At 41.9% G+C, this 27,939-nt stretch overlaps 1 protein-coding gene and 1 long non-coding RNA gene across 2 annotated transcripts; one reads left to right on the forward strand and one right to left on the reverse strand.

Moving 5' to 3' along the window:
• Positions 1–26,937, reverse strand: LOC143101653 (chymotrypsin-like protease CTRL-1). Its single transcript, XM_076264780.1, has 6 exons — positions 26,732–26,937; positions 16,995–17,018; positions 15,601–15,763; positions 12,931–13,199; positions 1,973–2,121; positions 1–819 (listed from the first exon to the last, which is right to left on the reverse strand). The coding sequence occupies exons 1-6, from the start codon at positions 26,787–26,789 to the stop codon at positions 484–486; spliced, it is 999 nt and encodes a 332-aa protein (XP_076120895.1). The 5' UTR covers positions 26,790–26,937; the 3' UTR covers positions 1–483.
• On the forward strand, positions 5,341–7,029 carry LOC143101654 (uncharacterized). Its single transcript, XR_012982508.1, has 2 exons — positions 5,341–5,875; positions 6,373–7,029. It is a non-coding gene; the product is annotated as an uncharacterized LOC143101654 (long non-coding RNA).
• Positions 26,938–27,939: the final 1,002 nt, after the last annotated feature.

The following is a 27,939-nucleotide window of genomic DNA, read 5'->3' on the forward strand; positions in this document are numbered from 1 at the left end:
GCCATACAGGATATTTTAATGATAATGATTTATCACAGAGCTACAAAACAGACTGAAATAATTGCAACAACCAGGCAGTGTCTCACACTGCCTCCACAGTCTCTTAGAACCCTTAGAACTACTAAGAACCCACTTAAATAGGGTCCGTCCACACCGTTTTGCTTCATTCAACATTGTGAGAAAGAGGGAGAGGAAGAGAGAGAGAGAGAGAGAGAGAGAGAGAGAGAGAGAGAGAAAGAGAGAGAGAGAGATTGTCTGTGTGTGTGACCATGTGTGTGATTAAAATGACCCTTCATAGAACTTTCCACTTTTCGTGTGGAACCTTTCATCTGTATTATTCTCAGGATGCTGGGAGTCTATGTCAGTGAGTGATACAGAGCAGAAACAGAGAGGATCCTGGGACTTGGCGTCAGTGAGTGAGATAGCAGAAACAGACAGGATGCTGGGAGTTAAAGTCAGTGAGTGAGATAGCAGAAACTGCCTTCAGCTGTCTAACGAGCCGCTCTCGATGAGCCAGAGTCCAGACAGGAGCAGCAGGACGGCCGCAGGGGCGCGGCAGAGAGCGGCGGAGGAGCTCCCTGGCGACGTGGACGTGCTGCTGCACACAAAACTGGTGTTGCCGTCCGTCCCTGACGACCTGAAGTTCACAAAGCCCACGCTCGTCCCCGCCACGGTACCCGTGATCCACTGCTGGAACTCAGAGACACGGGCGAAGACTTCTGGGAACTGTGCGGTGGCACAGGGAACCCCGAAACTGGACAGGCCGGCTTGGATCCACTGAGACCCCTGTTTACACTGCAGGGGTCCCCCAGAATCTCCCTAAACACACACACACAAACACACACACACACACACACACACACACACACACACAAACACACACACACACGCACACAAATATATAATTACTATACATAATACATATTTACTGTACTATCCTGTGGCCACACACACACACAATGAGTATACAGTACATCATAGTAGCTTATATCCCATATCTTCTTCTTCTGAAAGGCTTACTCCTCAGAGAAGAGCTGACCAAGAGGCAGCAGCATGTGTGGTGGTGTGTGTGTGCATGCATGTGTGGTGGTGTGTGTGTGCATGCATGTGTGGTGGTGTGTGTGTGCGCGTGTACCGCATACCTCTCAAAATTTAGCTTTCCAAAAACGGGAGGGGGGGCGGGGGGGGGGGGTGTCAGTGTTTATACCGGATCAGTGTTTGCATATTTAATACGTTTCATACACGTGTTTCAACACTGCATTTCGGTCTTTGCTTTCACCTTACCATTACCTTATGTATCCACCAGCTGCCTGCCTCCAAAACTCCAAAGCTGCTTGCTGTCAGATTTGGTTCCGAGGACACAAGTTCAGTGTATCAACACTCAATAACAGTTTGTGATGTGTTAATCAATTAAATTCCCAACAATTTCACAACAGCTAGTTCTGGAGTAGGCCATTCAACTAGCCCGCTTGCTTACGACGAGACTTAGGCTGCGCAGTCGGCACCCGCTTCCTTATTTGGGTTTTGGGTTGCCAGGTTTTAGCCTATGACAAAACGGTTGAAATTGAAACTAAGTGATCGTGTATGTGTAGGGTGTATTTCATACACAATCTGGCAACCTGGGAGATGTCAGACTAATAGAAAAAATGCATGGATCAATGATTTTAAAATGAAGTTTGATGGCCATGCAAATTACGCGAGTTTTCCGGGAGAAATAACAAAACGGGATGGTGCTGGGAGATGACCTTGAAATACGGGAAAAAACCCGGGGAAAACGGGAGTGTTGACAGGTATGGTGTACAGTATGTTCGTACATGCATGTGTGGTGTTGGTGGCAGTGTGTGAGTGTACGTGGTCCTGGTAGGGTGGTGTTGTGTGTGTGTGTGTGTGTGTGTGTATGTGTGTGCATTTATGTGTGTGTGTGTGGGTGCCTGCGTGTCTGTAGTGCTGTGTGTGGTACGCATGTCCGTACCTGACACACTCCCCTGCCTGAGGAGCCGGCGCAGATCATCTGCGATGTGATGATTCCGTTTGATGCAGGTCCGTACTGGCAGGTGCACTGTCTGTTCCCCACCACCGGCACCTCCACCTCCTGCAACGTCTGAGGCGCAGGCAGGGACACTAGAGAGAGAGATGGAGAAAGATGGATCGAGAGAGAGAGAGAGATGGAGCGAGAGAGAGAAAGAGAGATGAAAGAACGAGATGGAGATAGAGAGAGAGAGAGGTAGAGAGATATGGAGCTAAATTTGTCTCAATAATATTTGTATATGCGCAGAGGGGGATCCACAAATATTTCTTGATTTGCAAAAGCTTGTTGTAAAAGGCATAACTTGTTAGATTTAAGAACTAGGTTCGCTAGCTCTGTGTGTTATGAGTCCCATAGAACAACACTGCCATCTACTGGATTAGAAAGTGTCAGCAGGCTACTTGTGGATCTGGGTGGCTTCTCTGCCGCAAAGTTTGTCTCAAAAATACGTACGTGCTGATCCACAAATGCGAAAACGAAAACTGTGTGTGCTGGTGATTCACAAATGCAAAATTAGATTTCACAAAGGCAATTTTCAGTTTTACAAATGCCATTTCATTTACAAATACACATCTACAATTGTGAAAACCAATTTACAAGTTACAAATATGATTTTTTTATTTGTGGATATCAAAACATGAATGCAAGTCAAGAAATATTTGTGGATGTCGCCATCTACTGGATTGTGATTTCTGTGTGCCGGTGAATTAAAGTAGGCCTATTTACGTGTGGATTTGTGTGAATTTCATGTGAAGAACGTCTCAAAAACACGTAACTTTGGAAAGCGAAGAATGCGTGTGCTGGTGATCCACAAATGCAGAATCACATTTCACAAATGAAATTTTCGGTTTTACAAATGGCATTTTATTTACAAATGCACATCTATATTTGTAAAAATCAATATATGAGTTACAAATATGATTTTTTTATTTGTAGATATCAAAACACACATGCAAATCAAGAAATATTTGTGGATCCCTCTGCGCATATACAAATATTATTGAGACAAATTTAGCTCTATAGAGAGAGAGGAGAGAGTCACCATTATTACAGTAGTCATTCAATCTAGTGCTCTATAGGGAATTACCAGCATCAATTATTCACTATAGTCCACTAGTGAATTACTACCATTAGTTATTGACTACATAGTGCACTAGTAAATCACCAGGATTAGCCATTAGGCTACTATCACTATTAGTGCACTATATAGTGAATACATAGCTATTGCTACCACTATTAGCTATAACATAGTGCACTATATAGTGGATACATAGCTATTGCTATTACTATTGTAGCGATCTCACCCTCAGACAAGATTCACCTTTGGCCAGGACGGCCATTTATTGGAACAGGAAGACTCAGACGCACACAGACAACTACATAGGGCAACACAGGGGTAGTCTCAGCCGCACATGCTACACACAATAAGGGTTTACCACACACATCAACACGAGGATAAACACACGAGGTACAACTAAAGAGACTAACACGCTAACAAATACACAACATGGTAAACGTAACTACAACTATTATAATCGACATTACACCTTATAGCATTCACTCGCACTGCATTCTGGGAGACACTCATTCAACGTTAAACATGTACATCCACCGACGCTACATAACCCCCTCCCGAGCCATTGTCCTCCCCAGCAATGACAGCTCAGCTCACCGCTCGCGGCTGCGTCGGTGTCAGTCCCAGTGCTTAGTCCAAGTGACCGGAAAGCCTCCGGCTGCACGATAACCCCTCCCGACTGGAAGGGCTCTCGGCTGCCTCTGTCACGTCAGTTCTCCCCCGAACAAGCACCAGAACCGGCCAGACGTGGGTCGTGGTGTCGCTTGGGCCCTCGGTTTCCCGCCGTGCAGCTGCACTACCTCAAACAGCAGCAAACAGTCCCACTGCAAGCCGAACCCCCGGATACGCTGGAACCCCTGGACGTTCGGTAGCCACCTCTGGCTACTGTGACCATAGACTGTATATATAGAACTGGACAGTGTGGCTGCATTCTGCAGTGTTCTATGGAATTGAAGCCGCAGAGGCGACGCCATCTTGGAAAATTTGGAGCCAATTTGAAGTGCGGCTGCGCAGCAAAAGTTGAAGCATGCGCAGTGAAGAGGAGTCGCGGTCAGGCACGCCCACTCAGTTGTCACTCAGCGAGTTAAACACGCCCCTTGTCAAGTGAAACCCGTCCCCTTCTCCTTTCCACAATGCAGGTCGACTCGGCGCCGAAGGCTAGCTGGCTGGATGAATTTTGCGGCTGTGAGTTAGCTAAACAGTACAAACAACAATCGGTTTGCGTATCAACTGAAAAGTTTTTTTTGGTCTATTGGTGTTCTTAAATACGTCTAAGAGAGCCTATTATGTTGATTATAGACTGTGACAATTTAGTATGGTGAATACTAATGAGCTAACAACAGAAATACGGACAGCGAATTACATGCTAACGTTAGCAGCTACATTAACGTTACCGTTAACGGGAGGCTAAGTTAGTCGTTGAAGTGAAGATTAGCACACAGCTCCCGTAACAGTCGATGCATGATATACTTGGTTTTATTAGTTGTTGCTGTTTTCAAATATCTCAATGTATGCCATCTCAACATGGAGTTACCATTGACTGTACATGGGGATTAATAACACTAGACAGTCAGTACAGTGTGTGATAAAACAACGGTATGATGTGATAAAGCAACGCAAGTTAACGTTAACTTAAAGCAACACCAAAGAGTTTTTTGTACCTTAAAATAATGTTTCCAAAATCGTTTCAGTGGTTCATCAACTCGTAACAGGGTGAACGGCACTTTCTGCATTCGCTTCGCGGCCCTCTATCGGCTATAAACGCACTATGTAAGTTTGCCGGATCGGGTAGCGGATCTAGTTCGATGGAATGAGACATAAGAAACTACAAATTTGACTTGCATCTGATGTCGCAATACATCGTACTTTCATAAAATCATGCAACATATTCTACCTTGTCTGTGGACATTTGTTATTTGCAAAGCTGGTGCTGGATAAACAAATAGTGCGTGCGACAGAGGAAAAGTTCTTTGGTGTTGCTTTAATGTGAAGCATGGACCTCATCAACCTGTCATGTTAATGTAACTACTAGCCAGTTTGCCAGCGTTGCATTTTTTCTAACGTTAACGACAGACACCTCTGTTAGAGCTACTTCTGTGATGGTAGGTCGGTAGCATAGACTGTAAAAAATAGGTCGGTAGTTGTAGACCGCATAAGTGAATGATCGATAAATGAAACGCCTGCATTAAACACTACGCCAACAACCAGTCACTTCCCAGGGATATCGGTGAACATTTGAGAAAGACCTTAGTTTGTCATCTAACGTCCATGATCAGTCATACTGATAACGTTATTTTTCAAGCTGACGCAAGTTAATAACATTCACACCGCATATTTAAATGTGTAGTTAACATTAGGTAGGCTGTGAAGTTTATTGCACACATATATTTCATTAATTGGTATTACTAGTGGTGTTGAGTGCCTGATTAGATGCTTTGTAATGTTGTAAAATTGTCTGACTAACTTTATTGTAACTTTCCTTTTTGCAGGTAAGATATGGGTGATGGCTGAATGTACTGGAGGTGGCGGCAAGGTGGTCTCCATGGTCTACATTACTCTGCAAGCAAGGGAATGCCTACGTCAAGTGGTTTGGCTGGGGTGGTCTGAGGTGGCATGTCCTCCCCCTTTCTCCAAGTCCCCTGACATCCATCTCCCTGACATCATCACCCACCGTCACTGGATCAACCTGAAGCCCCTTATACATGGGACATGGCACAGCACCACTACGTTCTGAAAACACATGACTTTCAATAACTTGCGTGGCACCAAGAAAGGTCTGCCGCTGCTCTGAACTTTCTGTTAATGTGACATCATTCATACTTGAGGCTGTACACATCCCTTTGTTTCTATTTTCTTTATTGATGTCACCCAAACTTCAACTTTCTGTATGCCCCTGAACTCACACAAATTGTAAATTGCAATGTGCCATTTAACCAGTGGTGTAGTCTAGTTAGTTAGTTGTAGTGGTGGGTATACTGTGAGCAACCCCAAATGTTATTAAATACGTATCCTTGCCTATTTTAAATGGGTATACTGAGATGATGCTTTTCAAATGGGTTTACTGTGTAGTCCTGTGTATCACGTAGACTATACCATACCACGGTCATTTAACTGCCTTGGTATTTAAGTCAGAGGCTATTGCTTAGTATTTAACTGTAGCCTACACAAAGATGTAGACATTACAATAATAATAATATCAGAATAATTATTGGTTGATACTAAATCAATATTGAATGTTTTTTTTATTTCTTTTGTGTGATCTATCATTCAGAATGCTGCAACATGACTGGTCTTCAATCAGCCAAAGAGGACACATCGTAACTCCTCTCCTAGTTACTCTCCATTGGCTCCCTACAGTAGCCAGAATTAAATTTAAATCTCTCACTTTGGCCTATAGGACACTGACTGGATCTGCTCCTTGTTATTTTAATTCAATGATCAAGATATACATCCCCAACCGCCCACTGTGGTCTTCTGATGAGTGTCTGTTGTGTCAACCAGTCTTAAACGCTAGGTCAAATTCAAGACTCTTTTCCTCAGTGGTTCCATGTTGGTGGAATGAGTTGCCCAGTGCTCTTCGTTCTTGTGATAGTTTTTGGTCTTTTAAGCACTTATACATTATGGTTTGTATGCAGTAGTACTGTTTTATTTTCATTATAGGCTGTTGATTAATTTGACATTGTTTATTATTGATATTCTCCTTAATGTAGCCTTACCATGTTTTTGTTATTATATTATTGATTGAATGGGCATTATCATGTATTATTGCTTTCCCCCCTCATTTTCATTGTTTATTTCATTAGGCTATTGATTGATCCCTGTTTTAAGTATTATATTGTTTTGTATTTGTTAAGGGTAACCATAACCATCATCATAATGTGGTATTTTCTTATGCACTTGAAACAAAGAATAAAAATGTTTCTTTAAACGTAGTACCACTTTAAACACATCACACACTGAACAGCAAAGTAGCTTCCTGATTATGTGTAAAATGTTTACAGAGTATCCTGATGTAGTAGATCCATGTTCTTATATTTTTACAGCTGACATGAAGGCTGCAGTATTGCATTTTTGATTTATAATGGAGCACCCTCTCTGGTGAAAGACTAGCAAGCATGTGGTAGAGGCATACGATTACAGACATATTGAGAGAGCCTATCAATGAGTTGTCACAGTTTTCAATTTAGACGTATTATTTTGAAATGATGTACGTCTACGGGAGGATTTACACATCACTGTCAAGACCTGATCAAATCATACCAATGCAAAATGCTTCTCCAGCAGTGCAATCGCAGGTAACAACGATACCTTAACGCATTTTCAGATACCGCTGTTCTGAGCATACTAAGCAAATTGGCCATTTGTAACTTTGAATCCCTCCTCACGTTAAGCTATGGTCCAATAATGTGTTCACTAAAACACAAGTAACGTTATTTGTCGGGCTGATTCATAAATGGGCATACCGAGGTTGTCGACCTAGCAGGCTAGGTGGCGTTTATTGCCATTCGCAAGAGTTAACGTTAATGAAACTTAACATCGCCTTCTCCAGTGACAAAGTGTATTCAAATGAAGTTGCAACGATGATGGCGGCAATCACTGGTTACGCTATACCATTTGAAACAAGTAGGACTGTAAATGATGGTGACTATGGCTAACGTCACTTCGGATCAATATAGCAAGCAGAGCCCTTTTACTTTACCTATCAACTGGCTAATGCTAGCATGATGTAGCATGCTATGAGCTAATATACTTAGCATCTACGAAAGAACAGCACATATCTTTTTTCACAAAGAATCGGTCACAACTAACAACGATGTCTCTTACAAACAACTACACAATGTATGACTATCAATATGTATTTAGTCAGACTGTGATAAGATATAGCCTAATGATAATAACAGCAACACTTCTTTAGGTTAGATTATGTGTCGAAATCAGGTGTCGTTAAAATAAGTGAGCGATGACGTGGTAGTGTCTGCAGCCTAGACGGTAAAACATAATGGACAAAGCGTCGTGTCTGCAGCCAGCCAGCTGTCAATCATAGGTGTAAACACGCCCTTTTTAGATTTGTTAATATAACATAAAAAAAAATAATTTCAGCGAGAAAAGAAAAATTGTGTGTATTGAAGCATCTTGAAAACTATTTTTTCGAATAAAAAGTTGTTGATACAAAAATTGTTTTAGGTGAGAAAAGTGACACGGAAAGTTGGCTACTTGGCCATTGAAATACATGGGGGTGGGCGGAGTTACACATTGTACTGCAGCCAGCCACCAGGGGGCTCTGGACTAGCATTGCATCACTCTTAACAGACTGTCCAGTTCTATATATACAGTCTATGACTGTGACAGCTCATGGCCGTTGCCACCTGTCCACAGTGTGCCGATCTCCAGGCGGTCAGCTGTCCACGTCGAGGTCCCTCCTCGCGCTGCCCTCTTGTAGAACTTTTGTCGGCTGTCTCGAGCACAACGATGCTCCACTGTGGCGGGAAATGGAGACCCCGACCCTCTCAGCAGGCTCGGGACACACAGAAACTCACACAAAACATGAAAAACATTGCGCAGACTTGCGTCAACCGGAAAGTGCGCACTTAAAATCTCAAACAGTCCACAAAACGATAGCTCCCAAGGCTCTACAGGTCGACGTTACCCTCTTGGTCACTAGCTGGAGCACCGCAAGCTCCCGAACTAGCAGCTATGACTCCATCACACTCTCGACCGGCAGCTGACTCTCTGGAAGTTCTTCCGTAGCTGGCGGTGTAAACCCGGCCGCTGTGGTCGTGTTCCAAGGTCGTCAGAGAGTTCGCGCTCTCTATGGATGAGATCCTCGGATGACTGCAGCATCGACATCGGCGTCGAGCCGGGAACTCCTCACCAGCCGCGGACACTTCCGCGACATCAGCCGGGGCCGCTTCCTCCAGCGCTGGCAGCTCTCGTCGGCTGTGCAGGGCTGGTCCCGCTGATCGCCTGCACAGGTTCCGCGCCGGGCCTGAAGGTCCTCCATCCTCCGAAGTGGCAAACTCAGCGAGCTGGCTAGTCCTTAAAAGGACAATTGGAACATCTGTTGAGGTTCGCCGCCATCTTGTTGGTCTGGTCTTCGGCCTTCTTCTCCATCTTGATCTGGCGTAGATTTTCGCGCCCCGGGAGGGGCCCATCCCACTTCTGACACCAATGTAGCGATCTCACCCTCAGACAAGATTTACCTTTGGCCAGGACGGCCATTTATTGGAACAGGAAGACTCAGACGCACACAGACAACTACATAGGGCAACACAGGGGTAGTCTCAGCCGCACATGCTACACACAATAAGGGTTTACCACACACATCAACACGAGGATAAACACACGAGGTACAACTAAAGAGACTAACACGCTAACAAATACACAACATGGTAAACGTAACTACAACTATTATAATCGACATTACACCTTATAGCATTCACTCGCACTGCATTCTGGGAGACACTCATTCAACGTTAAACATGTACATCCACCGACGCTACACTATTATCTATAACATAGTGCACTATAGTGAATAGGCCTACGTAGCTATTGCTACCACTATAGTGCACTATATCAGTGTTTACCAAACTTTTTTTCTGGGGACCCACTTTTTAAAAATGACAGACCATCGCGACCCATTTCACTTCAAATCTACCCTGCAACCAACAATATTGTTTTAGGCCACAGGTTCTCCAACTTTTCTATGCCTTCCCAAACCATACATTGCTATAGGATCTAGATAAATAGATCCTGCTTTGAACACGGTTGTGTTGCATTTTGAGCACCATCAGCGTGAAAAGTTGGAAATGACTACTGAAAAGATACGTTTTAATGCGCATCCGAGAGTTTGGGGAAATTCTCGCATGTTGCGCAGTCGTCATTCGTCAGCATAAGCTGTTCCTGTATTTCAAAAAATAAAATGTTGTAGGCTACGCCTACGTTGCGTTGCAGACAAATGGGTCCATACCACTGTGGACGTCAATTCCGATGTAAACAGCAAATAACTCAAGTTGTTATTGTATTGTTGTATTATATTATATTGTATAGGCCTAGTCGTCATATCAGAACAGGCTTTTGCGCAATATAGCCGGAAGAATGTGCCTTTACTTTGGAGAATAGTGTTTAAAATGTCCATTTAAATTGTAGCCTAATAATGCACTGTTTAAATCAGAAATAAGAATGTGAGGAGGTTGCTATTAACTTTAAAGATTGCATCTACAATCGAAACTATCTACATGCAAATTGAATGGCATTATGTCCGGATGTCTGCTTTAGTTGACAGCATGGTCACTAGATTTTAATCGGTAAAGTTGAGGAGCTGGTATCTGTTAATGTTCGTGCAAATAGGCGGATTCATGTCCCTTGTAGGCCTAGTTTGCAACTGCGAGGTAGCCTACATGGCAGGCGCCCCACAGAACGGTTTCATTTTGAGAGGTAGATATCCATGCTCTGGCACCCCCTCTGCGATGCGTTCGTCCCCCAGTTTCATGCGCCAGTTTGAAAGCTTTTATGACAAAACCGTGACTGTGGTAGTTAGCAAACTACATCCTAATAGAAAACTGTTAGCTTTCCTGGTATCAAATGACGAATGGCATCAGTTAGGCCTATAACACAACATAAATTGTGCTGGCAACCCAAATAAAATCTCCTGCGACCCAGACTTTGGGAAACACTGCACTATAGTGAATACATAGCTATTGCTACCACTATTAGCTATAACATAGTGCACTATATAGTGAATACATAGCTATTGCTACCACTATTAGCTATAACATAGTGCACTATAGTGAATAGGCCTACGTAGCTATTGCTACCACTATAGTGCACTATATAGTGAATACATAGCTATTGCTACCACTCAGTGTTGGGGAGTAACGGAATACATGTACCGGCGTTAAGTATTCAGAATACAAATTATGAGTAACTGTATTCCGATACAGTTACAAGTTAAATAGTTGGTATTTAGAATACAGTTACATTGTTGAAATCAATGGATTACATGACGATACTTCTCTGTTTCATAAGTTTGTTCACTCACTAAATAAATTAAGGCAAGTCCATTTCCCAGAAGCTCCTGAAAGCAATCTATGATGAAATTGTTTACATGTTTAAATCCAAGCCCCGCCGTCTTGCACTAGCCTCAAAACGCAGCCAGCGCGCATTATGGACGCGTCATATCGGAGACCCTGAAATGACTGTTTGCACAGCAAATTACGAGTAAAGTAAGTGGAGGTAACTCCTGTTCCTCACTGATCGTGGTTCCTGATGTCTGTTCAAAGGATATTTTCCCAAGTATTAATAGCTCAGGCTACTTCGGCCAATCGGTTACACAGTTTGCTAAGCAATAAGCAAAGCCTAGTTCACGTGTTGATTTAGACCTAGGCAATAAAACCAATCTCTAAAATAGGCACTGCATTCTAAGTTGTTTATTCTAACTTAAAATACCTTTATGGATTATTATTTTTTCTAATTAGATCTACATTTACGTTTTAAAATGAATTATATGGTGCAGCCTCTGAAGAATTATTCTTGCGAGTAGGCCTAGCATATTTTAACGTGCGGTTTTTGATTACGCGATCACGTTCGTTTTGAGAGCACTGATATACAGTAGCCCATAGTGTTTACATGTACAGGTCATTTGCGTTCCACCAGTCATATGCGCCCCTCACTTGTACTGGGTTGATGCCACCGAAAAATCTCACAGGCACACCTTAATTATAATTTCTGGCTACGCCCTTAAAGTAGCCTATTTATTTTGTTTGTTTTAATTAGCCTAGTCGCCTGCTGTAGTTTTAGTGGTCACCTTGCTATTTTAAAGTTGTATCAGGTAGCTTAGGCCTAGTTGACTTTACATTCTCCTATGTGGGCCTAACACAGCCATTTGGAACAGATGAACACACCAGAATAGGCCTGTTTAGTAGGCCTAAGCAGGATTTGATGGCCACATTCCAATGCAATTCAATGCGGAAGTAATCTAAGTATTCAGAATACGCTACGTAACGTAACGGAATACGTTACAGATTACATTTTTGGGCATGTATTCTGTATTCTGTAACGGAATACGTTTTGAAAGTAACCCTCCCAACACTGCTACCACTATTAGCTATAACATAGTGCACTATAGTGAATAGGCCTACGTAGCTATTGCTATCACTATTAGCAGAGCCAGCCTACGGAGAGCCTCCCCACTCTCTATTAATCCCATACAAACCAAATTTGGCTGCAGTTCACCAGAGTTCACCTAGATGCCGATCGTGGGCAAGTCCAAAATACATGATGTCCTATGGAGCTACATGGCTAAATTTATTGTTTTTACCTATTTAACAACTGAAACCCTCAGATTTTATTTTATTTTTTGCAAAATGGATATGGATTATCAATCAAAAGTGAAATAATCCGGAAGTCATGTCCTTTCGTTTTCTTACAGGTTGGGTCGTTGTTGCTGCTATGATGCTATGATCATGCTAATGAATGATGTCATTGACACGTTTGAAAGGCTTTTTAGAACAATTAAGTGACTTTAAGTGAAAATGATATCCCGAGAAAAGTGGATTTTGAGGGGTACAGCTCCATAGACCTCCATTCATTCTGGACTCGCCCGCGAGCGCCCCTAGATGCAGTACCACACCGGAAGCGTTCCGAGAGTGAAGGTTCTCCCCTTATTAGACATTCCCTGCTATTAGCTAACATAGTGCACTATATAGTGAATACGTAGCTATCCCTATCACTATTAGCTAACATAGTGCACTATACGTAGGTACTTGATGTTCAGCACTGTGAGCAGTCCTAGTCTTTACCAGAGCCCTTATTAGACATTCTCTGTCTTTACCGTCCTTGCCGATGTTGCCCCATCCGGTGGCCCAGCAGGAGGTGGCGTTGTGGAAGGTGCTGCTGCTGTTGGCCAGGCAGATGGGGCGGATGTAGTTGGTGAAGGTGACGCTGGTGCTGAGTTGCATAAGAGCCACGTCGTTGTTGAAGAGCGTGTTGTTGTACTGCGGGTGAGTGACGATGCGAATAATGGAGAGGCTCTGCTCGTTGGGGTTGCTCCCGGACTGCACCTGCCGGCCCAGGTAAACCCTCCAGTTGGCTAGAGTAAGGCTGATGGAGGAGAGTATAAGTAAGTATAAGTATGTATACTCTTTTGATCCCGTGAGGGAAATTTGGTCTTTGCATTTATCCCAAACTGTGAAACAGTAAGCCACGGCTGCCCCCCGAGAGAGAGAGAGGCCCAGGTAAAGCCTCCAGTTGGCTATAGTAAGGCTGATGGAGAAGAGAGAGAGAGAGAGAGAGAGAGAGAGAGAGAGAGAGAGGCCCAGGTAAAGCCTCCAGTTGGCTAGAGTAAGGCTGATGGAGAAGAGAGAGGCCCAGGTAAAGCCTCCAGTTGGCTAGAGTAAGGCTGATGGAGAAGGAGAGAGAGAGAGGCCCAGGTAAAGCCTCCAGTTGGCTAGAGTAAGGCTGATGGAAAAGGAGAGAGAGAGAGTGGGGCCCATCCGAAATAAACACCAGATCACAGCCAACTCTAATCGTTAGATCAGGACTGCCTGCGAGCGTCTAGTGGATACAGACAATTTACTATCATTTAGTCCAGTGGTTCTCCAACTTTTCACAATGAGTAGGCTACCACCTCAGGAAACAATTGGTTCTCCAAGTACCTCCATTATGACCAGCAGTAAAGTAGGCCTACAGTAATGTAAGCCAATTTAACTACATATTTTACATTGCACTGTTTTGCATGTTTTTTCCCAAGAGAAACTTGTTTAAATTCAACTTCAGTGTGTTTTTTAAATATATTTTTATACATAATTTGAAGTAATTATTTCATCTTTATGGAAAAAAAAAACATCTTCTCACACTCCCACCAGTGGTACCTGTATCACAGTTTGAGAACCGCTGGCACAATAAAACCATGAAGCCTAGGCTACTGCATTTCAAAAACTAGATGTACCGCAGAGCGGTACAAAATATGACCGCCGCCCAGTCCAGCACATTTTTTCCACAAAAAGAAATCACGCTGAAAGGCCTATATGATTCTAACTGTCTCACTAAATTGCATTATCCACACTCAATTCTCACTGGTATCTGCTAGACAACAAGTCCCAAAACATGATTAGTTCATAGATTTCACATGTAAAATTCATTTTATACAACCCCACCTCCATCTTGCCTGTTCATAATTCTGAGAAATTCTTGATTGTTTCTGTTATGTTTATGTTATGTGTGTGGGTGTGTGTGTGTGTGAGTGTGTGTGTGTGTGTGTGTGCGTGCTTGTGTGTGTGCCTGCGTATGTGCCTGTGCATGGAAGCGTACATATGTCTACTGTGTGAGTATATGTCATACGTATGATTACTGTGAATGTGTGTGTGTGCGTGTGTATCTGTTTGTGCACATGTGTGCACATGAAATGGGTTAACATGACCCCTGGAGGCAAATATACGGAAATAAAATGGTCATCCTAGGCCCTACAGTTCTCAAGATATTCACAGAGAACTGTGTCTGGCCTACCCTCCTTTCGGGGGGTCCAGTCCAGCGGGGGGGCTACAGATCAAAACGAAAAATGACGGTTCCATGCTATCCATGTGGGGGTACATGCCCACCAAGTTTTGTGTACCCCGGTCTTTCAGTGTCCCGGGAATCCTTGTTGGTGTACGTCACTAAATGTACACATAAATTATTTTATTGTAAGGCCCCCCATGAACGAAAGTACACAAAACTTGGCATGCATTCGGAGGGTGTCATAATGATCCTACACTTTCAATTTCGTGCAGTTTTGACCATGTCAGCCAGAGATATTGTGATGAAAACACCTACATTTTTGCTTTTTAATTTTTAACTAGGTGGCGCTATACATGAAATAAGTGGTAATGGGATGGGTTGACATGGCCCCTTGAGATCAACATACAAAAAAAAGGTGGACCTCCTAGGCCCTACGGTTCTCGAGATATTCACAGAAAACTGTCTCCGGCCACCTACAGGCCAGTTGGTGTATAGTAACATAAATTAATTTATTGTGTGGCCCCCCATGAACGGAATTCCACGAAACTTGGCGTGCATTTAGAGGGTGTCATAATGATCCTACACTTCCAATTTCGTGCAGTTTTGACTATGTTAGGTCACAGATACCTGCGATTACAACACCTCATTTTTACTTTTTTGTGTTTAACTAGGTGGCGCTATACATGAAATTAGTGGTTATGGAATGGGTTGACATGGCCCCTTGAGATCAACTTACAAAAAAAGTCCTCCTAAACCTTACGGTTCTCGAGATATTCACAGAAAACTGTGTCTGCCCTACCCTCCTTCCTATATGACCGCCGCTTCGCTGCGCGGCGGTCATAATTATAATAGGCTCAGGAAAAAGAGGACAACCTGCATAAATGGTGCTTTACCAGGAGAGGGCGCTCTGGTACCACCAACAGCATCCAGAGCAGCCACTATAAGCCTGCTGGGGCTACAGGCTGATTAAGGAGCTGTTCCGTGAGCACACTGGCTGGACTCTTACCTGCGTATGCAGTGGGCTGCGGTCATGACCCACTGGCTATTGAGGAGGGTCCCGCCACAGATGTGTCTCCCATTCAGGTGAAGACTGGCCTGCCAGGGCCAGCTGCCCGCGAGGGCGTTCGAACCCCCCACGATGCGAGTGTTGAGCGGGGCTATTCCACATTCTGATGGAAACAACACATTCATTTATCAGCTGACAGACTGACACTCAACAAAATGTATGAATTATGAACGACCAATTAATTACTGATGTATTGATGCATATTTTCATTCTTTCACATGATGAATCAGCATTGGTTTCACAGTTTTGGATTTTAGGTGATCATGATCCCATTCCTGCCCGATATAGGATTTTGAGTTGCTCAACAGTATGAGGTATTCTTAATCATGTTTTTCATTCCATGATGCACCTAATTTGACAGGTCTGGACTTCAGACAGGCCATTTTAGCATCTGGACCTCTATGGAGAAATTCTGTTTAAATATGTGCAGAATTCATTTTGACATTGTTTTCCTGAAATATTCAAGGTCTTCCCTGGAAAAACTCATTGCCTGGATGAGAGTATATGTTGTTCAAAACCTGTATACATCATTCCGAATTGATTGTGCCTTGCCAGATGTGCAAGATGTTTTGATTGGCCTAACCAAAGGACATTTTTTCACGTTACCTCAGTCCATTTTAAACAAGCTCAGGCCCAGATAAGAGTATTTCTGTATCATGTCTAAATACAATTTTGACTGTTGCATGGTAAAGTTTACTCTAGCATTTCTGAATTTAGTATCAACGTACTCATAGACAATAAGGTTTTCCTGAGCCCATACAATGATGTTCTTAGAAACAGTCTGCTTTTAATGCAGTGCCATCTGAGGTCCAAAAGACCACGGCCATCCAATATTGTTTTTCAGTTCTATCCCTATTTTCAAAGATTTCTCTGGATTCTCTACTTTTTTTTAAATGTGTTGCTGGTATCAAATTCAAAATGAACATATATTTTCGATGAAATAGTCAAATTTGTCATTTTCTGCATATGTTGTCTGTGTCCTTTTGGTAACTAAATTTGAGTTTACGATATTTACAGATTATTACATTCTGTTTTTATTCACATTTTACACAACGTCCCAACTGATTTGGGGTTGTATGTACAGAGCCCAGGAGATGTCACTGAAAGATTTTTTTGTATATCAAGAAAATGTGCGCTCTTTACAAAATGGTGTGCTCATTTTACTAAATTGTGCGCTCACTTTAATCAATTTTGTGCTCGTTTTATTAAATCATGCTCTCATTTTACTAGATTACAGGCTCGTTTTACTGAATTAACAATTTAACAAATTAACAATCTAGCAACATGTGTGTACAAAATTAGTATACAATTAAAACCAAAGATTTGCCCCTTACCGCTTGCCGTCTGAGCCTGGGTTTCTGCAAGGCAAAGGAAGCAGAAAGGTTATTGCATGTAACGTCAGTCAGATAGCAGATGATATTCATTTGTGTGTCCATGAGAGATGGACTTAGTCTTTTTCTTTTTCCCTCTCTTCCACTTACATATAACTGTGTGCATCTACATTTACAATAGTTGTGGTACATTTACATTAAAGTGACCAGATTTCTGAGACAAAATCCGGGGACATTTTCAGTTCAGAAGCGTAAATACAGTGCTCGAATTACGTGGGAGCCAGAGGGAGCCGAGCTTACCATTAAAGACGTTAAATTAAAATATAGGCTACGGGACGTAGACCTACCCTACGCTTTTGAACGCAGCATGACACTTAACCACCACACCACTAGACTATATGAGCAAACCTATACGATCGTTTTGACAGCACTCGCAAATCTGAAGAAGTCACCCTGCTTTGATGCGAGTGTTTTATCTATTTACATAGGCGTTCATTGGGATAGCCTATATGGTTTGATATGTACTGAAAAGTCCTATTTGCTGTTGCTTGCACTTCACCTCTTCTATGTTGATTGACAAAGCCATAAATTATGGCCCATAATGCAGCCCACAATGATTGTGTTGTCTGATGATCTGTAGCTATCCTCTGCCATTCAGAGCTCCAGAAAGTTCCCAGATATTTTGAAACACTTGTTAGCAATCTCTGATGTCGGAATATTCAATGGCTACCTGACAACATCTCAGTGCAAACTCCAAAATTGTTCGTCTATTAATTTTCCACGGTTCAACAATACTAGAACATAGTTTGGCTGCAATGGTTTATAATTTCTGCCAGTTAGTGCTTTTTCCCTGTGTATAAGTTATACATGCATTATTGTGTTTGACACTGAGGATGCCTATTTGAGACGATGGTCTGGTTCAAATGAGTCATGTTGTGAAATTGAGAATGGCACAGACTAAATCGTTTAGTCTATTTCTTTGTATTGTGAAATTGAAATGAAATATGGACTATTACAATCAATAATATGTTGAAATTGATTAAAAGCAATCAATTTCTATAAAGAATCTATGTCTGTTGTGTGCGTGTGTCAAGGTAAAGCCTAGGCCTACCGTGCGCATATATTGTACGCCTAGGCTATTTCATCGCCTTGTTAGGCTATGCACGGGGTGTGCCAACTTTTTATGAGATAGAGAGACCCCCTTAAAGACAAAAAGATAATTCGAGCCCTGCGTAAATACCTCCAAAACATGTCATGTTTAAAACAGGGACACTGCCCTTACTATTCATAAAGCAGTTTATCTTAGCCTAGTTCTCCTAAATTGCAAGGGAAGTGATTAAGGGACTGTTCGTTATTTTTAAAAGGGGCCACCGGAGGGATTTTGAGTGCTTCAGTCAAAAGTTGCATGACCCTCCCTTGCCTGCAAGACATTTTTCAATGACCCTCCGACATGGCACTCCCCTATTTTCCTCCGGTGGCCCCTTCAATAAATAACGAACAGTCCTTAACAAGTTTCTTGTCTGTTTTCTTCTCTGATCACAAGGTAGCTGAGATCAAGAACATTGGTAACTTTGGAAATCAGCTGTAATGAACAGGTATCAGCCAGAATTAAGGCCTCCTTACACCATATGATTTGGGGAAGATTTTTAAAAGACTGTAGTCTTTTGAGTAAAGCATGCGTAGGGGGCATTGTTAAAAGTCTACTGCCCCTGGCCGTGGCGCGAGTAGCTGGGGCACCTGCACCATATGCCGGCGACCTGGGTTCGATTCCCGCCCCGTGGTCCTTTCCGTATCCCCCCCCCCAACTCTCTCTCCTACTCACTTCCTGTCATTCTCCACTGTCCTGTCTCATTAAAGGCATAAAAAGGCCAAAAAAATATACTTAAAAAAAAAAAGACTACAGTCTTTCAAGAATCTTTTCCCAAATCTTGTCAAAAGTTCTCAGAAAATATATGGTTTGGAGGATTGAATCAGTTTTCCCTTCATAGTATACAGGGCAAAACTCATCAGTCATACACTCAGATTTTACCATACCCAATGTAATATGCATAGGCAACCAATTAGGGGGATGGGACATGTCTAAACACATGTTTTAATCACATCTTCGGGTTATATACTTTCAGAAAATACCAATTAGGGGGATGGGACATGTCTAAACACATGTTTTAATCACATCTTCGGGTTATATACTTTCAGAAAATACCAATTAGGGGGATGGGACATGTCTAAACACATGTTTTAATCACATCTTGGGGTTCTATACTTTCAGAAAATAGCTAATCAACTATACGTCAGTGTTTTCTTTCTTTCTTTCTGTCTTTTTATTCCATTTTCGGGTCAGTCACAGTGAAAACCGGGGGAATTTCCTGGGTCAGCTCCAGCCGGGGACAGGTCACGGAAACCGGGGACTCTGGTCACCCTAACGTACATGTTTCTTTCCAAAGCCACTTCAATTGCGGTACAGTCATGTACAATCATTTCCCATGAGCCTGCATGTGCACCCTATGCGTTCTAAACCCCTGACCATGTGTTGTTAGCGCCTAGCTATTTCCACAAGATTAGCTTAACACCGGAAGCACAGTCACTATGATCAATAAAGAGACATAAATCCCTAACACAATAGTTATATATGCTGGCAGCACAACAAGGAACAGTATTCAGATCTCCTGTCAGTTGACCTGATTCCGTCTAAGACCAGGACCAAAACAATACAATTCATTGTGTATTAGTCACTATGTGATATTGATCATAATTCCACAGGTAGGGTTAAACAATGTTGACAAAGAGCCAAGAACATTACATTCACACAAATGCACGGCGCCTGTGCCGTGTATGACAAGACAATGACATTGCTGCTGGGAAAAGTTCAAAAGTGTTGTGTTGCATCACAGCCTGCATACTGTGTTTTGTTCATTCTTTCTTTCTTTCTTTCTTTTTTTCTTTCTTTTTTCTTTCTCTTTATCTCTTTCTTTTGCTTCAAGTGTGAAGTGTGGTACACAGACCTCCTGATGGCGCACCTGAGGTCTGTAAAGGGTCAGTCATCACACTTTATTCCTAGTAGGTAATGTATGCGCATAATATAATGAGGGTTAACTGAAGGTCTATCTTAAAGCGTCATCGTACTTATTCCGAGTAGGTTTATGTACAATCTAAGGTGGGCGACTGCGGCTGAGCACAATAATTCTCACGAAAGAAGTCATTGTTGCATGTTAATTACTCTGCCCTTAAACACGAATTACCAGTCTGTTCCGTATCTCTAAGGATGCATGAGAAACACACTCAACAAACTACTCACTTATGCACTTAAGCACAAATTATCTCCTTAGGCTTTGATACTGCCTCTTACATCATTATTAGCATTAATGTTGTTGTTGTTGTTATTGTTGTCATATACCTATATATATACCTTTATGTCTTGATTTCTTATTTTCATTATTAGAATACAACCAGAAAAACAGGTAACACAAGTGGGAAAGAAAATCACAATTATTTAAAAGACCGAGAGAGACCTCGATTAGCTAATTTATTATTACTATTATTATTATTATTATTGTTGATTAAGGTTGGAAGAGCTTGTTGCTTAGCTACATTGGGACAGATACAGAGATTTGTGTTCGAAGAGCCTGGACGAGGTATCGTGTTCCCACCAGGGCATTCAGTGAAGCATACAGTTAGTGCGGTGGTAGCGTCGTGGCTAAAGAGCTGGGCTAGCATGCAGTAGCGCAGGCAAAGATGGTTGATTACAAAGATACTTCTTGAGAGGCTATTTCCTGTCCCTGGAAATGTATGCAAATTGGGTAGCAGTAGTACACGCCCCGCACAAGGAGGGGCCACTATCCCCCATTTATGCAGTGATCGGGCTCCCTTTTTAACATTGAGGTTTATGGCAGAATCCAAGAATTTCCCAGAATTTGTCAAAGCCTTATTTTTCTGAGCAATGGATGCACATTTCGGACACGGTATCATGATCTCCAAACCCTCCTCCCCATTTCAGGAGAATGTTGTGACAGTATGACCCCCCCAGTCGGGAGAAAATCAACATTAATGAAGGTGTACACCAAGTTTGTTTTGTACTCCGGCTTCTGTCTGGCGTGGAACCGAGGCGTTCAAATGTCAGTCATACGTCAGTGACACGCCCCTGTGCAGGCAGGGGCTGAACCAGAGCCCGTCTCTGACTGAACTCCACTTTACCCTCATAGACATGAACTAGGATGACCCATCTTGCTATGCATTAATTATCTTTGGCGCAGGGGTTAAAGAGCTGGGCTAGCGTGCAGTAGCGCAGTGGCTAAGGAGCTGGGCTAGCATGCAGTAGCGCAGGCAAAGATGGTTGATTACGAAGATACTTCTTGAGAGGCTATTTCCTGTCCCTGGAAATGTATGCAAATTGGGTAGCAGTAGTACACGCCCCGCACGAGGAGGGGCCACTATCCCCCATTTATCCAGTGATCGGGCTCCCTTTTTAACATTGAGGTCTATGGCATGAGCTGGGCTAGCGTGCAGTAGCGCAGTGGCTAAGGAGCTGGGCTAGCATGCAGTAGCGTAGTGGTTAAGGAAACAGTGGAGTAGCTATAGGCAGTAAGCTAAAATGCTTCCCAAATAGCATTTTTTTAACCAGTAATATTGTTCAAAACAGCACCAAACTTCGTCAGTAGCTTGCTTAGGGTCTCTACACATAAAACAAAACACCAACAACCTAGCTACGTCACTGTTTGCGATTTGGGGCTATAGCATATATCAGGCTAAGCTCTGTAGTGGTTGATCAACAAAAAATTTTTGCTGGACTTTAATAGTTAATCTTGAGATCCCTGTCACAGCTAAATGTGCCAGCAGCTTCTAGTAGGCCCCATGCCTGTCACAGGCTCTATCAACAGCCTCCTGCTGCCAAGACTTGAACACATTCTGTAACGGTTTTCTAAATTAAGTTATTGGGGGTACATTTAAGGCTAATATCCGTCAGTATAGTCAGCCATCTTACACAGCACTCAATAATAATTCACATAAATGCTCATTTACTGAACCAGGTGAAATGAATGAATGAGCACAACAGGAGATTACATGGGTTCGCTCCTGTATACAGCAAGCAAACAGAAATCATATCATTTCTCAATGCCCTAAGCCAATGCTACTGGCATTCCTGTAAACCACGAAAGATCTGAATGGCCAAAGGTGGACTCAAACTGCATGTATACAACACAACATGTTGGGTTACCTCTCACTCTTCTCCCCTGCTTAAAAAACACAGAAATGTTTTTATAATGACTTGATTGACGGCCTGGTCAATAGTGGCCTGTGTTGAATCAGGGGGAACGTTCGGCCATATCATGGGATGAATCGGGGGGGAACGTTCGGCCATATCATGGTATGAATCAGGGGGAACATTCGGCCATATCATGGTATGAATCAGGGGGAACATTCGGCCATATCATGGGATGTGTCTACTTGGCAGGATCTCAAATCCCATTTTTCTTTTTTTTTTTAAAACAATTTAAACAACATCTTGAAAAGTAACTTCCAACATCTACATGGACTTAGTAAATAAACACACCTAATAATAACAATAATAATAATAATAATAGTAATAATAATAAGCTTTATTTGTAGAGCACCTTTCATACACAGACCTGTGTCCACTATATCTGTGTCTCCAGATATTTGATCATGAATAGCTTTGACCTACATTTCCTCTGATAAAGTATTACTGATACAACACCAGCGATTAATGTGTTCTTTAATTTAGCGCCATTGGTTTGACAAAGGGGAGTCAACCAGTGATTGCTCAACAAGCACACAAAGGCCTGATTTCTGTTAGTCGGAATCCTGCAAAGAAGTCAACACTGTCAATAAAAATATCTTATTCATCTTTTACTGAATCAGTTTTAATGTTTGCTATGATCTGCTGGTTAAACAACCTTAGTGTGGGAAACAAAAATAGGCTTTGAAGAATTGTTAAACTCAGAAGTGAACATTCCAGTCATCACTGACCTAAATGTTAGTTTTGGATATGTTTGGCAAGGGCCATTTTGGCAGAAATTACAGTAATCACACATTCCACCCAGAGTTCTGTACGACGGAGTATTAGAGCCACACATGAAGAAAAAAATATGTTTGCCATGACGAGATTAAACTTGGCTTTAAAGTCGACATGTTGACATTAAACTCGACATTTCGAGAATAAAGTTGAAATATCATGTCGACATTAATCTTGACGTGTCGACTTTAAAGTCGAAATGCCGACATTAAACTCGAAATACAGTTTAAACATACAGTTTAAGCTATGTTTACTTCCCACAACTTCAATACAGTATGTGACAATCATGAATGGTAGGCCTAGGCTAGCCTATTCAAATAGGTGTTATTTCAGATAGGTTATGGAAATACCATGCACTATGCCATTTATATAACTAGAACAATACATGTTTCCATTGATATAATGTTTCTATAGGACAAGTGTTATTTCGCTTTTTACGTTTTTACATGGGTAAGGCCACCACACATCCAAATAAGTGCCCTTCATGACCCACAGACCGTCAGTCTCTATATGTTAACATGGCAAAACTCATCTTTCCATGTCTCACCTGCATAAAATATAGTATAAACACCGATATGTCTGCATTTACTTAGAATACATGGGGTTGCCTGGTCGGGACGACAGCTTCATTCGTCCCTCCATAGACATTCAGCAATAGCCGAGCTGTTTTGCATCCATTAAAAACAAGCATGCAATGTAAAAGTCTGGGATTGGGGAGAGCACTTAATAGTCTATATAATCATTCTTACAGGAACAAATGTGACATTTCATCACCAGTGCTATTGTGTGTGTATTTATGCCATTATTCATTATTTGATATGATTTTGTAAGTATTGGTTGTTGCGACGACTTGTTGTGGGCTAAATTGCCCCACTAGGACATAATCCAATCCAATCCAATCAATGACATAAATTCCCCCAGAAATATAGAGTTGAAGCTTGACATTTCCCAGTTCTCGAAAACAATGTTTTGAGTCCATTAATGGCTGTATCATTAAGTCATAATTTTACAAAATTATAAAGTTATAATTAATCAACTTTCATAGTTTAAATCTGATGACGCAAACTTGCAGATAGAAAAATAAAAAAGGCAAATAAATTGAGAGATAAGATTTGTTTTGGTGTATGCAGATTTTGACAGTGGTGTGTGTTCTGTGTGTGTGTGTGTGTGTGTGTGTGTGTGTGTGTGTGTGCGTGCGTGTGTGTGTGCGCGCGTGTGTGAAGCTGATTCATTTATGATGTGTAAAAGAAAATTATTCCATACTGACAGGTTTCACATCTTGACCTGCAGTGTACACACACACACAAGTTTCCACGAGTTTGCACACACACACACACACACACACACACAAACACACACTGAGCAGTTTAGGAAGAAAAAAACACCTAGATCAATCAAACTCCCTCAGCCCATAGACTAACACCCTTTCAGTACCCTGTAACCATGACAGTTGTTGCCAGGAGACAGAGACACAGTCACTCTGTACTCTGAAGCTATGTCAGTTTCACTCTGTGTGCCCAGCTCAGTTCTCAGTGAGTCTTTCTCTCTCTCTCTCTCTCTCCCTCTCTCTCAACATGTTAGGTTATACCCAAATGTAATACTAGCATGTCTTCTTGCATATATTTGTGTGTGTGTACTTTCAGACCAGTTTTGTCACCATCTTGACTAGAGTTCCTTATAGAAGAGCTATCTTGTCAACAAGACAACTAGTCTATCCATGCATGTCTTTAAGCCTTTACTGGTAGCCTTTAACTTTAAGGACAACAACACCTAAGGACTCACAATCCTTCATTCTTTATAAGGTTCCTTCCTCATTAGCTTCCTCATTACCTGTCAATGAGGTAGCCAACAAAGCTTTCACTAGAACATCCTCGCAGAAGTTATTCTCAGTGGACAATGATTACAGTGTTTTTCAACTGCTTACACACTAAATCTTAGCTTGTCACACAATTTTCTAAACATGTATTTCAAACACCATAACCCCACACCATATCTGCAAAACCATACTCTAATTATCAGTGTTAGATGCCTTTTGGGTGTTTTAAGCCCCAAATGCCATCTTCCACGCAGCGCTGCTTGGAAGGCACTAGGGTTAGGCAAGGGTAAACAAAACACACGCAAAACACCACACACTATTCTCTACTTAACACACAATTCTCTACTTAACACACACAAATATAACAGAAGGTAACTTGAATTTGTTTTTCAAACACAACTTGAAAATGGCACACTTATTCACCACTTATTCACTCTCAGTCTTAATGTACAAACACTCATTACTTTACTGAACACCATCCGATCATTGCCTAATAGGCCTGTAAATAGATATACTCTCTATATAGGTATAGACCCTTTCAATTTGTTTCTAGGTTTTCCCGTTGAAATGTTCAGAACCAATGCAGATACTTTGAAATGAAAATTAATTGGACTTTAGCGTAATGTTCTACAAAAAGTCGACTTTACATAAACCCTGTCTTTTGTCCCCATATTCCATAGCTCACTGTTGTTTACTGTTCCTCCGGAAATGCCTCAAGAACACACATGTTTGTTTCTGCAGTTGAAAGGGTCTATAGGGCTATGAATACATACATGCCCAACTGCCCCCTCCCCACACACACACACACACACACTCTGTCTGCACACACACACACACACACACACACACACACACACAGTAATATATTTTCTTTGGAAAAAGCAAAGTAATTTGATAGTAGTCAGTAATTTCATTCTTTGGAAATACAGTCATTTCTGTCAGCTTTTTCAAAACTGCATGTACATCTGGTGGTCATTGTATTTTGCTTCCTTTTTTTTTGTTGGCTGTAAAATACTGTATTCACAACAGTACATTATTTGGAAAAAATCACTATTTTTGGTTTCAATATTGCTTACATTTTTCACTCTTGTATGGAAATATACATAGAAGCCCATGAAAGCCAGAAGAACTTTAGGTTTTGAGCAACAGTGTGTGCATGATGTATCCAAAACGTTATATTATGGCAAAAGTGTTTATAATGGGAGGCGAATGATTGCTTTAGAGATGTATTTATGACACTTTAAATGTTGTGTGTCATTTTGCTGGAGATTTGAGGCATTTTGCATTTTGTGTGAGCAGTTGTGGGTTTTGTGTGTAAAGTTTTGAAAAATATACACAGAGTTTTGAAAATGTGTGTAAACAGTTGTAAAACAATAAAGGAGAAGCGCAGTCGACATAACTCACGCCTCTAACTGCATAACTGATTAGAGAGGTCGGGTCGGGTCAGAGGTTTTGGGTCAGGTGAGACTGACCACTGAAATGTAAGAAATTTCCTGACAGCATATACACATACAAGGTTTACAAAACATAAGGATATGGCAATGAGATGTGTGCATGTGTTTTGTCTCACCGTGAAGCATGTTTTGTCTGTGTGTGTGTGTGTGTGTGTTGTGTGCGTGTGTGTTGTGTGTGTGTGTGTGTGTGTGTGTGTTGTGTGTGTGTGTATGAGAGAGAGAGATTCTCATGTGTAAAAAGTGCAGTTTGCCTAGTGTCTGGTCTGCAGTGAAGTGGATGTGTGTGCACATGTGTCCATGCTTGTTCCCCTGAACATCAGCGATGTATTCAGCCGTACATCTGAGTAACACACAAACACACACACACACACACACACACACATGAACACACACACACCAGTACCTTGAATCAAATCATCAGCCGGAGGTTTTGGCTTACCTGTCACATACACAGCTGCAGTAATCACAAGCAGAACGCAGCTCCTCAGCGGTGCCATGGCGGGAGTGTAAGGAATCAGCACACTCACGGCAACAGATAGACGCCGGTCTTTAACATCGAGCTTGTGTTTGTGTGTGTGCACGTGGTCTATCCTGTCGCGCGCGCGTGTGTGTGTGTGTGTGTCTGGTCTGACTAAAGTGAAGAGAGGAATACAGGTGTGTGTCTGTGTTCGTGTCTGTGTGCTTAGATGACTGGATAATCCAGTCTTTCCTGTTTTGATGATTTGTCTTTCATCATAGCTACTGTAGAACTCAGATTAAAATAGCACATCTTTGTCTGGACAAGAGGGACCATGAAGGTGATTCAAAAAAATAATTAGCAGTTGAAAACGTCTCCTTGGCACATGCATTCTCAATTTAGTTTTGTGTTACCAGTATGTATCAGTGTCTGCTGGTGTGTGTGTGACGGCATATACCTAGTCTGAAAAACAAACAAACACTCAAACAAACAAACAAAAAACATATTTGGCCTTTTGCTGTGATAGTCTAGGATTAATGTGGAACATGGTCTTTGACTCCTATGACTCCTAAGCAATGATTAATGTGGAACATGGGCTATTAAGTCATTGAGTGCCAAAAACGTAATATTACGTTTTTCCTTCCCATGCATTGAGTGCCAAAAACGTAATATTAAGTTTTTAGCTTTTTTTTTTATTACGAAACTAGACACTCTAACACACCTTATATGTGATTTTGGGAACTCTGTGATGAATGGAAATGAAATATATGACGATCAAAAACTCATGAAAACGCAAGATCTGGACATTTTATCTGGACGTTCGATCTTAACTCGGCTTTTGATGGTTGCCGCTTTGTTTCAAATCAGTCACTGATTAGCCTATCAGTGACATGCACGCCAGGTCAAAATCAGGTCATTTATTTTTGTGGGTTTATCACTAGGTGGCAGGTCTCATTAGATTTCTTCCCAGAAACTTTGCAGGCAACACTTCTCAGGTCATAAACGACGCAATATCTCCATTTCTAGAAAAAAAAAACAGGGATTTTGATGAAAACTAGCCACTGTTTAGCTTGGGATTTCTCAGGAACAGAGGCGTGTAGAAATAAAAAGAAACCCACTAGAGCTTAAAGTCTCACCTTTCAAACGAGCCATTGTATGTGTTCATAGCTATAACACAGAATATGCTGTGG

The sequence above is a fragment of the Alosa pseudoharengus genome, unplaced genomic scaffold, assembly GCF_046254945.1.
Source record: "Alosa pseudoharengus isolate Yale_2024_CS ecotype anadromous, Long Island Sound unplaced genomic scaffold, YU_APseudo_1.1 YU_APseudo_1.1_scf_4, whole genome shotgun sequence".
NCBI lineage: Eukaryota > Metazoa > Chordata > Actinopteri > Clupeiformes > Clupeidae > Alosa > Alosa pseudoharengus.

Bases quoted from the DNA above. Each gene is read 5' to 3' on its own strand.
- LOC143101653 (XM_076264780.1), bottom strand. From the start codon at position 26,789: ATGGCACCGCTGAGGAGCTGCGTTCTGCTTGTGATTACTGCAGCTGTG. The intron at 17,019-26,731 runs GTAAGCCAAAAC...TTTGCCTTGCAG, and splicing joins TGCAGCTGTGTATGTGACAG to AAACCCAGGCTCAGACGGCA. The intron at 2,122-12,930 runs GTAAAGACAGAG...CTCTCTCTCTAG, and splicing joins GGGCAACATCGGCAAGGACG to TGTCCCTGCCTGCGCCTCAG.